General features: G+C 46.2%; 1 protein-coding gene across 1 annotated transcript in view; it reads right to left on the reverse strand.

The window, feature by feature from the left end:
* The window catches only part of LOC107516912 (maltase-glucoamylase, intestinal), a 49,518-nt gene that overhangs the window by 6,478 nt on the left and 23,954 nt on the right, over positions 1-19,086 (reverse strand). Inside the window, 17 exon segments of the mRNA XM_036230229.1 lie at positions 3,057-3,113; positions 3,969-4,053; positions 4,661-4,809; positions 6,709-6,825; positions 6,925-6,959; positions 7,233-7,366; positions 8,208-8,346; positions 9,158-9,245; positions 9,664-9,798; positions 12,915-12,977; positions 13,277-13,387; positions 13,665-13,793; positions 14,970-15,095; positions 15,750-15,862; positions 16,658-16,754; positions 16,995-17,163; positions 18,266-18,420. Of these exon segments, the coding sequence (XP_036086122.1) occupies positions 3,057-3,113; positions 3,969-4,053; positions 4,661-4,809; positions 6,709-6,825; positions 6,925-6,959; positions 7,233-7,366; positions 8,208-8,346; positions 9,158-9,245; positions 9,664-9,798; positions 12,915-12,977; positions 13,277-13,387; positions 13,665-13,793; positions 14,970-15,095; positions 15,750-15,862; positions 16,658-16,754; positions 16,995-17,163; positions 18,266-18,420 (1,902 nt within the window).

Genomic DNA, 19,086 nt, shown 5'->3' on the forward strand with positions numbered 1-19,086 from the left:
CCTGCTTCTGCGTCTCAGAGCACTGTGACAGGAGGTTGGACAACCCTTTCGTTCGTTTCTTGCTGGCTCCTGACACGCTCCGTACAATGACATTTCAACAGCTTCTCTTTCACTTTCTGGACTAGTCTCCATCTCCCTTTACTGCCCCAGCCCCACCCCACCAATTAACTCACGCCCTTGACACTGATTCATAGGAAAGATTAGAGCAAGCTGACTCAGCTTACAAATCCTTATCTTAAACTACATTTGCCTTGGTGTTTCACACCTGTACCCTGCCTCACATGTGGCAGGGAGAAGTGTCCTTTTGCCCTGAGCCATGACGCTCAGCTCCTAAGAAACCAGCCGTCCGCGTTTTCCAGCTGGGAGAGGGGGTGTCTCAGCTTCAGCACCATGAGCATTTGGGGCCGGATGGATTCTTTGCTGTGGGCCCCGTGTTTTTTGGATGTTAACCAGCGTCTACCCACTAGATGCCAGTAGCACCTTCCCTGACCCCTATCACACTGTGACAGCCAAAAATGGCCCTGGACACATTGCCAAATGTCCCCTGATAGGCGAAATCCCTCCATTTGAGAACCGCTATTTTAGAGGTAAGGAGTGAAGCTGCCATGACACTCCTTCACCTTGGGTCCCAAACGCTCATTTTATCCAGGTTCGGCCTGTATAAATAACTGTAGGGGTGGGCGGCAGAGGGAGGCACAGTGACCAGTACTGTGCTCCCTGGGGTGGACCCTACTTCCTGAGCCTGCCTCAGGACCCCAAAGTCTTCAGGACTAAATAGAAATTCCAACCCATGTCTCTGGGCTTCTCCAGCTCATTCACTGAAATCACAGGAAAATTGGATTATACGATTTCTAATGACATTTCATGCCAACATCTTATGAATATTGGACATTTTCCTCCACTGTCAATACACGTAAAACTGTCAGTCATCTTCCTACCAAATCCTTTTCTCCAATGGTTATTTTATTCTACTGCACATTATGGCTACTAAATGTGATATGATTGTGATCTTATTTCATTCTAACGCCCAATAAATCACAAGATTTTAATTTCCCTTTAGACAGCTTCCGACTGGGCTAGCCTAACAAATTTCCATTAAAATATCCCTAAAGGTATAACTATATGATAAAAATTCAAAAGCAGCAGTACTGAAATAAGAAACAACAACCTAACATGCCTTTGTCAGGGAAGTTTTCCCAAACTGCACAGCCAATTATGATTGAGAAGCACTGTTCTAGAAAACCCAACATATGTTCTAAACTGTAAAAGAAAACTAAACAAGATAAAAATGGCCACAAGTAGGTAAAAACCTTGATTGTACACACTGCCTGCTCTTAATCTTCATAAAAACAGGTCATAAGTCGCCAGAATAGTTGCGTGTCGCCCCACTCCCAAATAAAGTTTATGAACGATAGTGCCCAGTGTGACAGAAAGGACAGGGACATGGGTAGAAAAACACTTCCTGGCGAGCCCAGCCACACAGGCACGGCTGAGACAGGCACGAACTCCGCGGAGCTGAGAACTGCGGATTCTGCAGCTTGTTCAGAGCCGAGAGTCAGAGCCCATGAAGGTCCAGCCTTAGTCCTAACGACGCACTTCGTTCCACCTGTCCTGCGTCAAGGCACCTGCCATCTCATGAAACAACTGTGGCCTAAAGGCCGAGCAGCAAGGGGCGACTTGTTGCTTCGGGAGTCAGGTGAGCACAGGAGGGGCAGCGCAGGGGCTGGGGGTTCACGGCCCTCAAGGCAGCTGTGATGCGAGGAGTCGTGGGGCCTGAGGAATGGGAGCCCCCGAGACAGGAGTCTTACATTCTTCCCCCAGCCTTCGCTCAAGGTGCTCGCTAGTTCCCAAGCTCCACTGGACAAGCAGCAAAGAAACTACGCAAAACCGGTGGCTAGAAAGCTAAGTCGGGCTTCCTTTTTTTTTCAATTCTGCTTTCCATCTATGCCTTTTTATGCTACCTTCTAGATAATTTCCTAGATTATGTTTTATAATCTTTCTAAACAAAATTTTAAATATCTGCATCATGCCTTTAATGTATAAGGATTGGTTTTGTGAGTATGCCTGTTTATAGTATGCTTTCTTATTTTAAGTATAATATGTTCTTATCTCTCTGAGGAATATGAATTTTCTAGTTACCTTTTCAATAGCATATATACAAAAAAGTATACAAATAATAAGTATATAGCGCAATAAGATGAATATAAAAAAAATAGTCAAAACTGATCTTAGGAGATCTCATCAAGTGCTGTTAGAAATGTAAATTGTTTCTGAAATTTTGCCACCTTATATATAAGGATTCTTGTATTAAGTGTCTACTCTGGCTAGAAATTCAGATAACTGCTGGGTGATGGTGGGGGTAAAGCACATGGCAGCATGTGCTCTCTTGAATAGACAAGGGGGAAATCTAGGCTAATTTCAGAAACAGGAATGATGTGAATTGTACATAACCTCCGGCCTTACTTCAGCGTACGGTGAGTAACCAGTGCGACAACAAAGAAACCCAGTTCAAAACGGAATCTGCTCGAATCCTTTGCTCCATGTGGAGAGCCTAAGCCTCCATTCTATTTACCAAGTCCAAGCATTTTCTGTGCTTTCGCTAACATTTATAAAACATCCTTCCTCGTCTCCTTTTCAAATATGAAAAAAGAAAGAGCATCTTTCACTGGTCCTTCTATAACTGCCGGTGGGATAGAGTGCAGAATACTAAGCATGCATATTAGCCACACGAGGGGATATCACCCCCCCGCAGGCCCCTGGCTGGGAGGGGCCAGCAGCCCTGCCTCGCGCCCTCCCGCCATCATCCTCTTGCTGTGGTCCACGCCTCTGCTTTGTTCTCCTCAGGAAGGTCAGAGGAGGAGGCCCAGTGAGAGAGAGAAGAACACTCCCTTTGATTCGTCCTCAACAACACTGCCCTGCGGCGGCTTTGGAACACCCTGTTTTCCCAGATGAGATTCCGGGGTTACAGAGACAGAATGTGACCAGAGTTCTGTCAGATTCTGGAGCCTGTGCACGTGACCATCTTCCCGGCTGCATAAACAATCGGAGACACTTACCGTGTAGAAATCGTACCAGCGGGCTCTGGGGAAATACGCAGTGACGTTTCTGGCATTCTAAAATTAAACACAAAAACGTCATCTAAGGCAGAGTAACCAACTTGGTTAAACCAGTGACCCACAGTCTCCATCTCTCTCGAGGTCAGTACTGTTGTTGGGGAAACCTTCCTTTTCTCCCCACTTCTCAAACGGGAGATTTGCCTGCGCAAAAATGGTGGCTTCTGAAAAAAAGCCTTTTGGGATACAGAAATTTGGGGGAAAAAACATCATTTGCTTATAGACTTATCCCACACCCTCTTGAAAGAGAAAATGAGGCTGAGTCTGGGATGGAAGAAAATTTTGTAGGCTTTATGGTGCCAATACTTCAGAGAGTATAAATAGTACAATAAGTTTGGGGGAGAATGCAATTAACCTGTGCTTTAATCAGAAGCCTAATTATTGAGAGAAAAAGTAAAGAGGTGGCTTTTGCTGCCTGAGGACCTCATATAGAAGGGAAGGGCTAACGAGCGACAACAAGATTATACATATTGTTCCAAACAAACCTTCTGAAAAGTGTTGTTTTAATGCTGACAGAGGGGCGTAATGAATTCTTTACAGTACTGCCCCTACCTGGACCATGCTCCTAATTTCAGTTAATGAAGAAATAATTGAATCTTAAAAAATATCATAAGTTTTTTTTTTTCCTTCTTGATTGTCCTAGGAATCAGAATCTGTTATGATGATATTAAAAATGATGGAGCTGAGGACCAGAGCACCTAAGTGAAGGACTTCGGCCCAGAGAGACAGGAAGAAACAGGTGTAAAATGAAAAACCGCCCCTCAGTACCCCCACTGGACCTGGTCTCTTCTCCTTTTCCTATTCACCAGGCCTCATGACTGGGGTCCTCTCCTCATCAGAGGCCTCCATACTCACAGGCTCCAGGACAGGGCTGACCAGGAAGGCTGGGCCCAGCAGGAACTGACTGTCTACATCCCAGGTCACCTGGTCCGACACAAACCTGGAAAGGCAAACCAAGGACACACAATCAGAACTCCAACGGGGCCCCAGACTAAGGCCTCGAAGAAACTCCTCAAGTTCAGACCCAAGTCAGAAACCCAGCTACGTTCTATGCCATCCTTTACTCTTTACTAAGTCGACCTCAATCAGATATGCATTCACTTTCCACATGTCATGTTCTTCATACCCCAGATGTGACTGGATTTAGATGTGTTCTCGCTTATAAATATCTCCACGTTTCTTAACCATGGCACATCCTACATGCAAGGATGGCCTTCATCTCTCAAATCTCCACCTGAATGCCTTGTGATCTGAGTGCTATAAGAGATATGTAGGTCTTCACATGCCCAAACTAGAAAGAAATTATTCTGTGTTATATTGTATCATTTGGGGGGGGGGGACATTTTTGATTAAATAGACTCTTATCAAAGACCCAGGGTCTCAGTAACACTGAGCTAAGAGGAGTTATAACATATGGTATGTGCCCAGAGAGCTTACGGCCAAGGGCGATCATGTCTTTAGTTTAATTTGGGAGAAATGTTCTCTTCAACTAATACCATACAGAATAAATTATCCCTCTGTCTTTAGGATTCCGGCTGTACACTCACTCGTGGAGAAGAGGGCGCACGACGGTACTGCCCTCCGTGTGTGCCCTGTGCATGAGGGTGTAGAGATACGGCAAGAGGGTGTATCTGGTTTGCAGGACGCTTCTAGAGATATTCTTGAAGGTATCATCCCAGGACACAGGGTCTTGCCTCTACAGCAGAAAAAGAGGAGTTTCAGAGGTGGCCTTAGGGGAGCTGGGGGACCTGGGGTCACTGAATGTTTATTACAAACAAAAATCAAACACAACTAAATCAAAGATGATTACCAATGAGATTCAGAGTATATTCTTAATAGACCAAAAGAAGTCACTGAAGCTGTCCCAGGGCAGCTGATAAAATTTCCCCCATAAGAGATTTTTTTGGAAGATATATTTGGTACAATATTGCTGCCAAAATGAAAAGATTAATCTAAAGAACACTGAAGAAAATGGTTCATTGAAACATAAGGATCTTTTCATGTAGCTATTGGCCATTTGTGTGTCTTCTTTAGAAAAATGTGTATTAGTTCCATTGCCCAGTTTTTAATTAAATTGCTTGTTTTTTTTGTTGTTGAGTTGTGTGAGTGCCTTACTTATTTTGGATATTAATCCCTCATCAGATAAATGGTTTGCAAATATTTCCTCCTATTACATAAGGTGACTTTTCATTTCTTTTATTGTTTCTTCAGCTGTGCAGCAGCTTAGTTTAATGTAGTCCCATTCATTTATTTTTGCTTTTGTTGCTTCTGTTAAAAAAAATTCATTACCAAGACCCATGCCAAGGAACTTTTCCCCTGTGTTTTCTTCTAGGAGTTTTACGGTTTCAGGCCTTATGATTAAATCATTAATCCATTCTGAGTTAATTTTCATAAGTAGTGCAAGATAGAGGACCTATTTCATTTTTCTGCATGTCTGCACAACACTATTTATTAAAGAGATGATCCTTTGCCCATTGATTATTCTTGGCTCCCTTGTCAGATGTCAGTTGACAGTATATGCAAGATTTTATTTCTGAGCTCTCAATTCTGTTCTGTGGGTCTATGTGTCTATTTTTATGCCAGTACCATACTAGTTCGATGACTACAGCTTTATAATATACTTTGATGTCAGAAAGTGTAATGCCTCATTAATCAGCAGGAAAACACAAATCATGTAATGTAATATCACCTCACACCTGTTGGAACGGCTATCAAAAAGACAAAATAAAACAAGTGTTGGTGAGGATGTGGCGAAAATGAACCCCTGTGTACTGAGAGTGGGAATGTAAATTGGCATAGCCACTATGGAAAAGAGTACGGAGGTTCCTCAAAATATTAAAAATAGAACTACCATGTGATCCGTTAATTCCACTTCAGGGTATATAACTGAAGGAAATAAAACTTTTCTACTAAAGAGATATCTGCACTTCCATGGTCACTGCAGCACTAGTCACGACAGCCAAGATACAGAAATAACCTAAATGTCCATGGATGGATAAGTGAATGAGGATGTGGTATATATACAATGGAATATTTTTGCAGCAACAGAGAGAAGGAAATTTTGCCATTTTAAGCAACATGGAAGGAGCTTTATGGAATTGTGCTAAATGAAATAAGCCAGACAGAGAAAGCCAAATACTGTATGATGACATTTTTCTAAAATACAGGGATCTAAAAAGGAATCTTAAAAAGTGGAACTCATAGAAAGAGTGGCATGGTGGTGATCTGGGGCAGGGGCTAAGGGAAATACAGAGGTGTCAGTCGAAGGATGCAAACTCCTAGTTATAAGGCAAGTGTGACCTGGGGATGTAAAGTACAGCACGGCGAGTATGGTTAACAATACTGTATTGCGCATCTGAAAGTTGCTAAGAGAGTAGATATTAAATGTTCCCACTGTGGAAAAAAAATGGTAATTATCTGAGGTGAGGGAGGTGTTAACCAGCCCTGCTGTAGGATTTATTTCACAGTATGTAAGTGCATCAAAAAAGAAGAAACGTGAGGGATTAACGATCTTAGAGATGCGCCTGTGGAATGTTTACTGCCTTAATTATAGATCGAAACTGGAGGCTGCGCTCCCAGTGCCACCTTGCCCTACCCTTGTTCCAATGCCGTTGTGGTTCCTCGCAAAGGGGTAGAAGGCCCCCAGCTGCATCCAGCGAACGCACATCTCATACTCCGCATCTCCAAAGAACCCGCAAATATCTGCTCCTGTCTGAGAAGATGCAGAATTAGAGCATGAGCTGGGACTTTGTGGGTTGCAGAAATGCCGAGCTCTGACTGGATCATTAGTAACGGCCCGAACGTGACTTACATAAGATATCCCAAAGAGGCTGAACTCCATCATGCCTGCAAGGAGAAGACACAGTGAGGTTAGACAGAGCAGGCTTTCGGGAGGGCAGGTTTGTCCTATTTCTTCTGTACCCCACTGGAGAGCTCTGGGCCACTCATGATGAAAATTCTGAAAGACATGCATAGGTTAAAGCTCACACCCACAGAGAACCCAGCTCCTCTTGATTTCACTGGCCACACGGACAGTGATTAGACGCGGCCGAGGAGTGCACCCCAGTCCCTACCCCCCCCCCCCCGCCCACCAGAGGCCCCGGGGTGAGGCCCACACACCGATGACAGATTTCCTCAGCTGGTCCCACGCGGCCGTGTTGTCTCCCAGCCAGTGTCCTCCCCAGCGGCCGGAAGAGGGGAACGTGGAGCGGGTGACGACGACCCCGCGCTGTCCGGTCACCTCCTGCACGGCTCTGGGTGGAGGGGAACACGGAGGTGACTGAGACGAGGACAGGGGAGGGAAAGCCGCAGAGCTTCACCTCCCAGAACGTCTGGGCTTAGGCCATGGTGACCAGATGTTTCCTGTGTTACTGGAGGGAATATGGAAATCTGAGCGACAGTGAGGTCCCTACCGAATGTCCCCAGATGATGTAGAGAATAATAACGGTTACACTTTTAGAATGTTTACAGTGCTTTACGAAGAACTTCACCATGCAATAAACTCACTGGGTGACCTAAGAATAATAAATAATCACCAAATCTTACTGTGTATTTACCCGGTGCTTAGTTTTATATATTTGGGGAGGAAGAAGGTGAATTTCTTTATAAGGTTTTCCTTAGGGTAATTCTTACTCATCGACGAAGCTCACAAAATGGGACAGTGCTAATTTAGTAGAACACCAGTTGGCTACCCAACAAGAATGACCAAAAAAAGAAAAAAAAAAATCCCCAAAGAGTTGAGTGACTTTTAAAATAAAGGCACTGTCCAGTCCTCTGCACTCCCTTTGCCTCTCAGAAGTCACATTGCTACAGCATCAGCCGCACTGTGTGATGACGGCCTGTGTCTCCTCCACTGGGGCTACCAGTCTCACACGGGCAGTACCAGGCCTTGTCTAAACCTGTCTTGTTAACTGATTTCGCGGGGCCTGGCTCCTTGTCATGAGTATTTATTTAATAAATAAGAGCTGCTCCAGAGCTGTGATTAAAATCTGCTTAACCCTTGGAAGAAGGAATGAGAGGAAAAGGAGGGTCGCTTCAGGAGCCACCAGCTGTTTCTGCGGGTCATGTGACAGGAGGAGAGAGAGGACGACTCACTCGTAGGTGGGCCGGGTCTGGGACCACCCGTACAGGCTGTGCACGTCGTAGTGCCGCACCCGGGAGCCGTCCGCCAGGATCTGCTCGCTCTCCATGCACAGGGTCTTGCTGCTCAGACCCTTGTCCCTGGACTCCAGACCTGAGGGGGAAGATCAGGCAATGTGAAAGCCACTTCCGACCCCATGTATCCCTGACCTCTGTTCAAGGGGTTGGACTCTGGATCTAAGACTAACTGGATTCCCTCGCCTTCCCTTGGGGACGTGCTCAGCTCTGTGAGCTGCGCTGGCGCCCGCAGGTGTTTTCAACGGGGGGCTCTCCAGGAGAAAGCCGGCGGCACGGGGAAGCGCACGGAGCTGTCAAACGCGATGGGACAGGCTCCGGCCTAGGCTTTCAACCTGTTCATTATTTCGTGTAATTCTCATCATGATCTTATGAAGACGATATCGCTATCCTCTTTTAAAAAAAACTGAGATTTGTATTCATCCAGTCATCTGTTGAAGGCCACACAATTCACAGAGAGATCATTTCTGGGGCCAAGGTATGAACACAGGTGTAACCCCAAAGTCCTTCAACGCCATGATGAGGGGAAGCCACTGCCTTCCCTCCACTGGTCAGTGAAGTCCCGTGGGGGAATTAGCAGAAGCCTGAACAGGTAAGGAATTAGCCGCAGGACCTCTGGAGACATAACCCTCGTTACATGTTTTCTGAACAAATTTGAGAAATCCACCCTATGGGACCGGTGACTTGCACATACCCGAGTGGGTAAAGTGCTTGAAGTGTATTTGTCTTTGCTCCCCACCTGCCCCCCAAAACCAAAGCACCACAGAGGATGGGCCCTGAGAGGTCAGGACAAACCCCTGGCCCTGGGGCTCTTGCAGGAGTCTGTTCCCTGTGGCCACGGCTCTGCCGGCAGAGGCGGCCCAGGCGGCCCAGGCAACCCGGGTCCTTACATGGCATGTAGGGGGGGTGGTTCAGGGTGGCGTCCTTGCAGCCTGGAGGAACTGCCCCATTTACAAAACTTGCCGGTTCATTCATATCCTAGAGCGTCAAACACAGACACAACTGACTTTTAAAAATTAATTACATGCTGTCAACTCAGAGAGCAGGAAGTGAGAAATAAAGCGTTTACCACCCAGGGAGACTCATCAAATCCAGCTGAGAACTGACTGAAATGATCGGTTAAGCCCTGCAGAATGACAGGCTGGAGGAGTGTTTAAAAATTCCCCCTCAGGGCGTGAAGCAGGGCTCAGTTCCAAGAAATTCCTAGTCATCCCCTTGGGGTTTTATAGCAGGAACAGGAGGTAAAAAGTACAAGGTCTCCTGAGAGGAGGAACTGCAGTCTGAAACATCCCAAGTCTTTCTAGGGCGATTACAGGTCAGTGACAGATATGCTTAGACACGCAAAGATGGACACACACCTATCCACATGTACACAGACACAAACACGCTCACTCACAATCCATATGCCATCAAACTTCAAACTCTTCTCCGGCGCCCGGGGATTGGTGTATAGTTCTCTCAACTCCCTCTTCCACCAGGTAGCAGTTGAGTTACGGAAAAAGTCTGGGAAGGCCACATAAGCTCGGTATCGCTGTAAAAATCAAATATAATTTATTTGTCTCAAATAGACAGCAAACAGGCTTTACTGAGAGCTTAACTCATGCAACGCCTTGTACTGCATGGTGATAGATAATCCGAACACAGCCTAAGTAATGTTCTCGGCTTTTTTGAAATACAATTGTGCAGAGAAGAGAAGTTAGCACAAATTAGACACTTCTTAGCACTTGGAAAGAATCCATAGATTGATCTCCTCTCCATAGCCACATGAACAGTGGATCATCATCGCATGTATCAGATGCCGAACTGTCATTTCCGCCCTGTGATTTCCTAACACTCCTCAAAGACGAAGCAGGAGCCAGGGAGAAACTGAGCCTGAGAGGGGCAGATGGCAGGTGCCTTGTCAACGGGCTGGACGGAAACATCCTGGTGATCCTCTCCACTCTCATTCCCACTAGACAAAGCGCGTGAGAGGTGAGACTGTATTTTGTGTTATTAGACTGCTATGGATTTGTGTTTTCCATGGTGTCAGAACCACTTGAAAACTGTTGTTGTGCGTCAAGTAAATCGGGAGGACTTAAGGAGAAAGTTTCTACTCCTCCTCCCTTTAATTTCCTCAAGTAATAAAAGTCATGTCTTTATTTTAACCTTGAAAACAGACCCATGCTATAACTCCTTAACTGTATTGTAAGCTTTCTGAGAGCAAGGACCTTGTTTAATATCCTTCTGTCAATCTCTGTATTCCCCCACAGTGCTTAGCTTAGAACCTGGCATAAAGTAAAACCTCAGTGCGTAACTATGAACCCACACCACTTAGCAGCAGCAAATATTCACACATTTCTATACAGGCGCCATGTTGCTTGTGATGGAACTTTATGGTCCTTTGTACATCTCAGCAAATAGGTTCCTGTATGTTCACGAGCTCAATGTAAGAGTTAAAAATAATGCTGGGGGCAAGGGCAGGGGGCACAACAGAAAGGAGACTTGGTCTAGGGAACCTCCAGCTTTTACATACGATAGACAAAAGGCAAGGAGGAAACCCTATGTCTGGGTAGAATGCAAAAAGGAACCACAAAGAGGAAAACAGAAACACATCGGTATACAGGGTTTGGCTCACAGAGAGATGAAAGGGTACTGAGCCACTTCGGGAGACTCTTGTGAGAGGAAGGCATGCTAGGAATGTCTGTTTTGGTTAAAAAATAGAGGTAGAAACATAAAAAAAGAAGAAGAGAACTTTTTACTGAAAATGGAGATCTCCAGGTCAAGCAAGTTGGAAAACAGGGGGGAGGGAAGAGAGATGGAGGATTAGAATAAATAGATCAATACCAGCAATGTCTGAGTCATTTAAAAAATAATAATAATAAACTGCTTAAAAGATAGACAAAGGACCTGAATAGACATATTCCCAAAGGGGACATATAAGTGGCCAAGAGGTACATGAAAAGATACTCACCATCCTAATCATTAAGGAAACGTAAACCGAAACAACAATAAAATATCATCTCACACCTGTTAGGATAGCTTTTGTCAGAAAGACAAGAGATTACCAGCGTTAGTGAGAATGCGGATTGAAGTGAGCCCTTGCACACTGCTGGTGAGAAGGTAAACTGGTACAGCCGCTATGGAAAACAGAATGGAGGTTCCTGAAAAAAGTGAGGGAGAGCTACCATATGATCCAGCAACTGCACTTCTGGATATATATCCTGGAGGAAACAAAATCAATGATCCTGAAGAGATATCGCTGCACTCCTGTATTCATCGCTGGACTATTTCATGACAGCCACGATATGGAAACAACCTAAGCGTCCATCGACGAATGAATGGATAAAGAAAATATGACACACACAGATATACACACACACACAAAGAATATTCAGCTACAAAGAAAATCTTGCCATTTGTGACTACCTGGACGAACTTAGAAGACATCATGCTCAGTAAAATAAGCCAGAGAAAGACAAATACTGTGTGATCTCACTTATATGTAGACTCTTCAAACCAAGTCGAGCTCCTAGGAACAGAGAGTAGGATGGTGGTTACCGGGAGCCAGGCAGTGGGGGAGACGGGAAAATGCTGGTAAAAGGGTGCGGGCCTTCATTTGTGAGATGAGTAAGTTCTCGGGATGTAATGAACAGCATGGCGACTACAGTTCATAGCACTGTGTCATACAGTTAAAAGTTACTAAGAGAGTAGATTTTAAGTATTCTCACACACCCCCATCCACACACACACACACACACACACACACACACACATGGTGAAACGATACGAGGAGACAGATGCGTCAACTTAATTGTGGGAATCATTTCACGATATGCATGTATATCGAATCATCACATTGTACACTTTAAATATATAAAATTTTATTTGTCAATTATATTTCAACTAAGCTAGTGGGGACAGACTAAGAAGAAAGTAAATAAAAGTCAAGAAGCCCGTAACCCTGAACTTCTCTGGCCTGGCAGGTTCCTGCATTCACGGGGACCACCAAACTTCCAGTGATCTGTGAGAAGCGAGAGGAAGAACGGGAAACTTGTCCTCTCCCTTGACTCCTTCTCTGAGACTCATTACAAGTGGAAACCAGTTCCCAGGAGAGAGTGAGATTTCACTAAGCCTGGAAACTGGGAGGTAAGAGCAGAGCTGAGAACCCCAAGAAAGGAAGCGGGGTTTGTCCACAGGAAAAGGATGCACAGAGAAAAAGGTCCAACCACTAAACACGGGCAGAGGGAGAGTCTGTTTAAAAAGGATACTCAAAAAAACAAAAAATAAATAGCAAGGCTACTCAAGGCAATAACGACAACAAAAAGGACAACAAATATACTGATTTCGAGAAAAGATAAATTCCTTGAGACATCATCCAGTGGAAATTCCAAGGATCTTTGGAATCTCAAAGCCTCAACACTGTCACCTAAAACCGAGACCAGAAAGGTAAGCTCTCTGAGTCTGGGTTATGCTGAGGACAACAACATCTCTCTCTCAATTGGGAGTGACATATTGCATAGAAAGTAACTGGCACAGAGACGACCACACAGGACATACTCCTTAAGTGTGTCCACACCCTTGTCCATGACAGGGGGCTGCCCAGCGTGCCAAGTATGGCTGCGCCTTCCTGGTAACCCCGACTTCTCCCACCCACAAAGGCCGCCTTACCTCCACCTGGCTCTCCCAGTCTAGAGACCCATTTATCACGACGTCAGGAAAATTGGGCCAGACCTGTGGAGAGAAAATTGTTCAGAAGCGGTGCACTAGATAATTTCTTACACAGTGTTTCCTAAGACACTACAAACCATGGGCTTAGGGGTGATGATGCTTTGACTTTCAGGACTGATCTAGAGAAAAGTGGGTCCCACAAATGCACCTACATTCCCTAAAAATTCCTTAACTGTGTTAACAGATACGGAGCACATGTGAGCATCTGACAGAGGACGCATGGAACAGGCCAGAAAACAATACACATGAACACCCTAACACTTGCCAATCCCCTCCCTGGGGACCGGCGGGTCGGATCAGACCTTTCCCCAGACGATGCCTCCACCAGCCGGGGCTTTGATGAAGACGTCACTCTCCACACCCCGAGTGAATGCAAGGTAGGGCTGGGTCTCATTTCCAGAAATGGCCGGGTCCTAAGATCAAAGCACAGGTCAGGTGAGCACGCCAAAGCCAGAGAATGACAGGGGACAAAAAGGCAAAACAAACAAACGACGACAAAAAGAACTCTTTGACAAGGGAAGGCAGGTCCTAGCTTCCACCCGAACTGCAGAGCTTCTGTGAATTCTGGGAAATATACTTCTCTTTTTGAACTTCAACTTCGTAAGCAAGGAACCGCAGTTTATCATAGGTTTTCTCCACCCAAGCCCACTCGCTGTCCCAAACGGACGTGCCATTCTCACAGGGACGAACCAGAATGAGGATGACTCGCATCCCGTCGGCCTTCATGCGAGTGATCAGGGCTGGGAACCCAGCGAACTTGGGGCTGAGGGTGAAGTCCAGCTGTCGCTCCATGTAGTCGATGTCGGAGTACTGCACGTCCTGGGGGGGCACACGAGGACACCGAGTGACTGCTGTCACAGAAGTCCAGCAGCTTCCGGAGGAGAACACCACCGCCCCTCCCCAACCCACCCCGCCCCACCAGCCCGACTGGTGGCCAACTGTAGACATCTTCTTTGTAATTCTTTCGAATCCTAGTGGTTATCTGGTAGGTACTAGGTTCAGGGAAATTTACCTAACTTTCTAATTTTCCTTCATAAAATTAAAAAAAAAAACAATGAAATTAGCAAAATATAGGCTGATAATGTCTGTCTGGCAGGGCTGCTGTGAGGATGGGCGGAAACAGTGGATAAGGGTGCCTTGTAAACGGCCAACGGAAGGAGCGACTGTGGTAACCTCCGCTGCCCCTGCTCACAGCGGAAAACAGCACAATGTAAATCACCCAGGACTAATGCAACGTGGGTGGCAAACCTACCAAAACCCTGTAATTGCCCTGGACTCTCCAATCCCGAGGGTTGTTAAACACAGCTTTCTCGCTAAGAATGAAATATTCCAGGCTATACTTTCTGTTAGTAAAAAACGATTGTAAACAACAGAAAAATAAACAGAATAAAATATGTAAGTGATTCACGGGATCGATTCTCTGATTAGTAGACCCCTCTTGGGGTCCAGTGAAGGACAGGACAGGGTTTGCTTCCACAGGCGTTTCCTCTGGAAACCAGTCCCCACATCCCTACGTTCCACTCGGGCTGAGCCCGAAGCCGAGGGGACACCGGGCTGCATGCAGTGCAGCAAACGGGTGGACGTGGAGCTATGTCCGCATGCACCATGGTCTGTCTGAATTTGGGTCGATTTTTTTTTTTTAATGAAACAATACTACTGTTTGCGGAAGCTCTCATTCTTATGGAACCAAGGAAGGTTTTGACTAAGCGTTCTGAAGTCACGTCAAAGAAATGGGAGTATGCTCCAGCAGAAAGAGCCCTGGAGCTGGCCCGATATCCTCCTCCTCTGGTAGAAGGCTGTGACTCTAAGATGCAGACCATGACCCCCACCTGTACAGCTGGGCTGGATGAGGTCAGTGTGATATTGTAGAAGAAAGCGCTTTGTAACTTTACAGAGCCCCACAAAAAATTCAGACAAATGCATCCAGATACAGAGACAGCGGAGGCTGGCTATGAGGTCCCAGAACTCCCAACACTCCCCAGATTGAGGACATACATAGGGGATCTGGGCAGCCACCATCTCATCATACAAGCTGGCAATCTCAGAGTCATTCTGGTATCCATAGCGACACAGTTGGAACCCTAAGGCCCAGTAAGGAACCATCACTGGACGACCAATCAACTAGAAAACAGACACAAAACATTAGTCGTTAATAAGGGGAATCTGAATGGAAGTTGTACACAGAGTAATAAGAATAATTTGCCTATGCCTCAAGTTAGACAACCAACAAATTCAAAGCCAGAGAGAAACTGAGAGGGGACAGAGCCACAGGGACACCTGGGAGAAAGCTTCCTACTAGACTTGACCTCCCTTCCCTAGGGGTTTTGGAAAATCAGTTTACTCTGACTCCTAGAGGCAGTCTAGCTTGCTAAAGAACACAGGGTCTGCAGGCAAAATGCCTGGGTTACCATACAGCCTCGGATCCCTGCTGGCTACGTGACCCTGGGCAAAACATTAAATAACCTCTTGTGCATCAATTTTTTCACTCGTAAATTGGGAATAATAATAGTATTTGCTCTACCATCACCACCACCACCTGCCACTGCCACAACCACCAAAAGCATCACTATTAATTCTGCTATTCTGCAATGCTTTGAGAGACTATAAATTTAATGATTACTGGGATGTATTTATTGTTCCTTATTCTGTAATCTTCCTGTCTCCCAGGAAGACCAACAATTCCAGCTCTCATCTGAGAACTATACTAATAAATGTGGGTTTGGAACACAGAATATACTGTATAAATACGTAGTAACCAACTGAATGTGCTCCTACCTCAGTGTACTGCTGAGTGACAAGCTCTGGAGTTGGCCCCAAGAACACATAAAAGTCCAGAACTCCTCCTGTGGTACGGTACGTCAGGGCAGGCATGGGCTGGAATGTCACATCTGAAAATGCGGGGAAATACCAATCAATTGGGAGAGCTTTAATGTGAGGAATTATCCCGGAAATGCAGACCTTCTCCCTCTTCCTATGCCTCCGTATGGAAGGTGTTTTGTACTAAACCTACATGAAATTGAAGAAGGTAAGGGAACGTCTGCAAGCTCCCAGCTCTGGATTTTTTCCCCTTTTCTGTGCTTTCTTATCTTATTACATGTTTTGTAATTCTGCCCTTTTTAATTATCATAACTTTTATTTTCGAATAGTTCACGACTTATGAGAAGTGGCAAAAATAGTGCCAAGGTCCCCTCGTACATTTCGCTCACGCCCCCCACTGACAGCACCTTACCCAGTAACCATTGTACATCGTCAAACCCAAGAAGCCGCCGCCGCAGCGCCACTGACGCGGGTGTGGCCCTCGCTCAGACGTCACCACTTCCACGCGCGCCTCCGCCTCACTTCCTGATTTCCCACGCCTCGTCCAGTGTTCCGTACAAGCTCTCCTCACGTCCTCATACCCCAGAGAGAGTGTTCTGACCCACAGCTTCATCACTAGCTCAGACTAAAGGGACGGCTCCCACTGGCTGACCGCCAGGATATCTGAGACCTGCTTGATTTTGCTCTACCTTTTTACATGGATTTTGCTGAATGAGAGTTAACTCTTGTTGCCACACGCTACTGGATAGAAATAAACAGAAAGGCTAAACAGAAATAAAAAGGGGAAAAGACTACCCACAAGATAATACTAAAGATCCTCAGGAATGACTGGTTCACACGACTGAGGGGGAGCCGGATCGCCTTACCCATGGCATTGCTGTTCAGCAGGAGCACTCCGTGGGCACTGCCATCCTCCTCCAGGGCCAGGTAGTAGGGGTGGACGCCGTAGGAATTCTTCTTGTACTGGGAGAGTCATGGGAAGAAGTGGTAGGAGGTTCAAAGACATTGTGGCTGAGAAAGCAACTGGCAAAAATTGATGGATAAGATGTGCCTGGTCTCCTCCAAGAAATCAATGCGCGGGAAAGGAAGGAGCCTGAGAACTGGCCCTCTGGCTTAAAAGTGGAGCGGAGGAAGGGAAGCAGCGAGGGCTCACGGAGTGCGTTGGGAGGGGTGGTGACCCAGGCCCCGCACGCGCCGCCTTACCCCCGGGGGCTGGTCTCGGGAAAACATGCCCCACGTGTGCCAGTTCAAGTCCCGTCGGTAGGCTGTGTGCTCGGTTTCTCCAAAGCCGTAGACGTACCGGGAGGGAAGGCGGGTGGAGATGCGGAGGAACATGTCGTTGAACGTGAAGCCGAGGAGCTGGGAATCCCAGCTGCAGCGCGGGCGGGTATAATTGGGGGGAAATGGGCTGTGCCGTTGGCTTCAAGCAGCTGAGTTTTCAAGGACAACAGGACTATGGATTCCCTCGCCCGCACCCAGAGCCCTGCTCGTCTTCCACGTGGAACGTGAAGTCTAACGTGAGCAGCAGCATCACTGGCGCCTTTGCTAAAAGCCCAGGAGCCAGCTTCGCCCTCCGTCTTCCTCTGTCACCGCCTCCTGCCTGCTCCCTCCAAGCACGGTACCACCTCGGCGGGCGCCACCCCGTGCCAGCCCCAGCCTCCTCTTGCTCCCTACGGTCCATTCGCTACAAAGCTGCCAGAGGGATGTTTTTAAAAGTTATATCGTGTCATTACCTTGTCTACGATTCTTCAGTGACTTCTCATTAAAACACCTCATGACGCCTTCAAGGCCGAACCCATTCTGAAAGCCACCTAGGCCCCAGCGTCGCCTCTTCCATCACCCTCCTCCCCACTTACTACGCTGCTCCCCCACGTTCGACAACTTTTCCCCCTTTAATGTGCAGGCTTGCTCCTGATTCGTGCCCGTGCACGCTCAAGTCCACCTGCCCAAAATGTTCTTCCCACCCCTCCCCACTCCCACCCCACCGACCTCCGCACAGGAAGCTCCTTCTCGTCACCCAGGACCTAGCTTCAATGCCACCTCCTTGGAGAGACCGACTGACCACAGCACACAAAGTAACAGTCTCCCATAACTCTCAACCACCTACTCTTTCTCCTCCATAACAAGTGTCACTCTCTGAACACATTTATTTATATTTCAACTTAAATCCTCTTTGCTGTTTACTCATTATTATGATTCTTTTGTCCTGAGAAGAGAGACTTCATCTTCTATAACCACATAATACGGGCGCTCAACAAACACTTGTTGAGTGAATCCCTAAGTAAATGCAACTGCCCCAGGAGTTATTCCCAGGGGACTAAAGGTTTCTCAACAGAACAGACCGGAAGGAAATAACTTATTCATGAACCTGGAAATGGACAGTGTGACGCTTTGACCAGGGCACCTCCAAGGACAAGGGGCTGGCCATGGCCATGCAGGCACCATCGATTCCCACCCCAAATGGGGCCACTTACATTACGGTGCCTGTACTCTTCCGGCGGATTTCAATCCCAAATGGATTCTTCTTAATGAGGACAACATAGAGCTGGCCCTCGGAAGTGCTGGATGGAACCCTGGGTACGTTGAGAGGGACTGGGACTTCATACCGATTGTTGCTGGGGTCATAAATCTAGGGACAGAGGAAGCAGGCTCTAGGTAAGTAAAACACTCTTAAGACCTACACCCTTAGCAGGGCCTTGATGTCTCTGACAAAGAGGCTGAGTGATGTATTTCTTTCCCTTATCTTTAAGGTCTTAATACCATGGATTTAATTAACATATAAAGAATGATGTCAGATTTAACACCTGATCTGAGTCTATCATACCTCATTCATTTTTAAGGCCTCTATTACAGTCTCACATTTACTTTGACATTGGTGCAACTGAGAAAATCGGTCTGAAATCAGTTTGGTATTTGTGAATATATTATTTATTACTTTATTTGTAGGTGTATGAGTGTATGTGAATACCTGAAATTTTTTCTGAACTGAAAATAAAAACAAACTCCAAACAAACTCGACTTGATTAAAATAATCATAGCTGTCCTTGCTAAAATGAGATCGAAATTAATTCAGAGTATCTATTGTTTTCCTGCTGATACTATACTAGACACTAGAGCTAACTAAACTTAATAAGACTCATTATCATATCGCATGCTGATGAGAGGTGAAAGAGAAGTACCCACAACACTGGGGTAATATAAGCTAAGGTACAGCTATGTAGAAGTGCTGTGACATTATAGAGAAGGACAGATCTAACACTTTCTGGGAGACTGAGCCAGGTTCATGGGGGAAAAT

The sequence above is a fragment of the Rousettus aegyptiacus genome, unplaced genomic scaffold (genome assembly GCF_014176215.1).
Source record: "Rousettus aegyptiacus isolate mRouAeg1 unplaced genomic scaffold, mRouAeg1.p scaffold_m13_p_13, whole genome shotgun sequence".
NCBI lineage: Eukaryota > Metazoa > Chordata > Mammalia > Chiroptera > Pteropodidae > Rousettus > Rousettus aegyptiacus.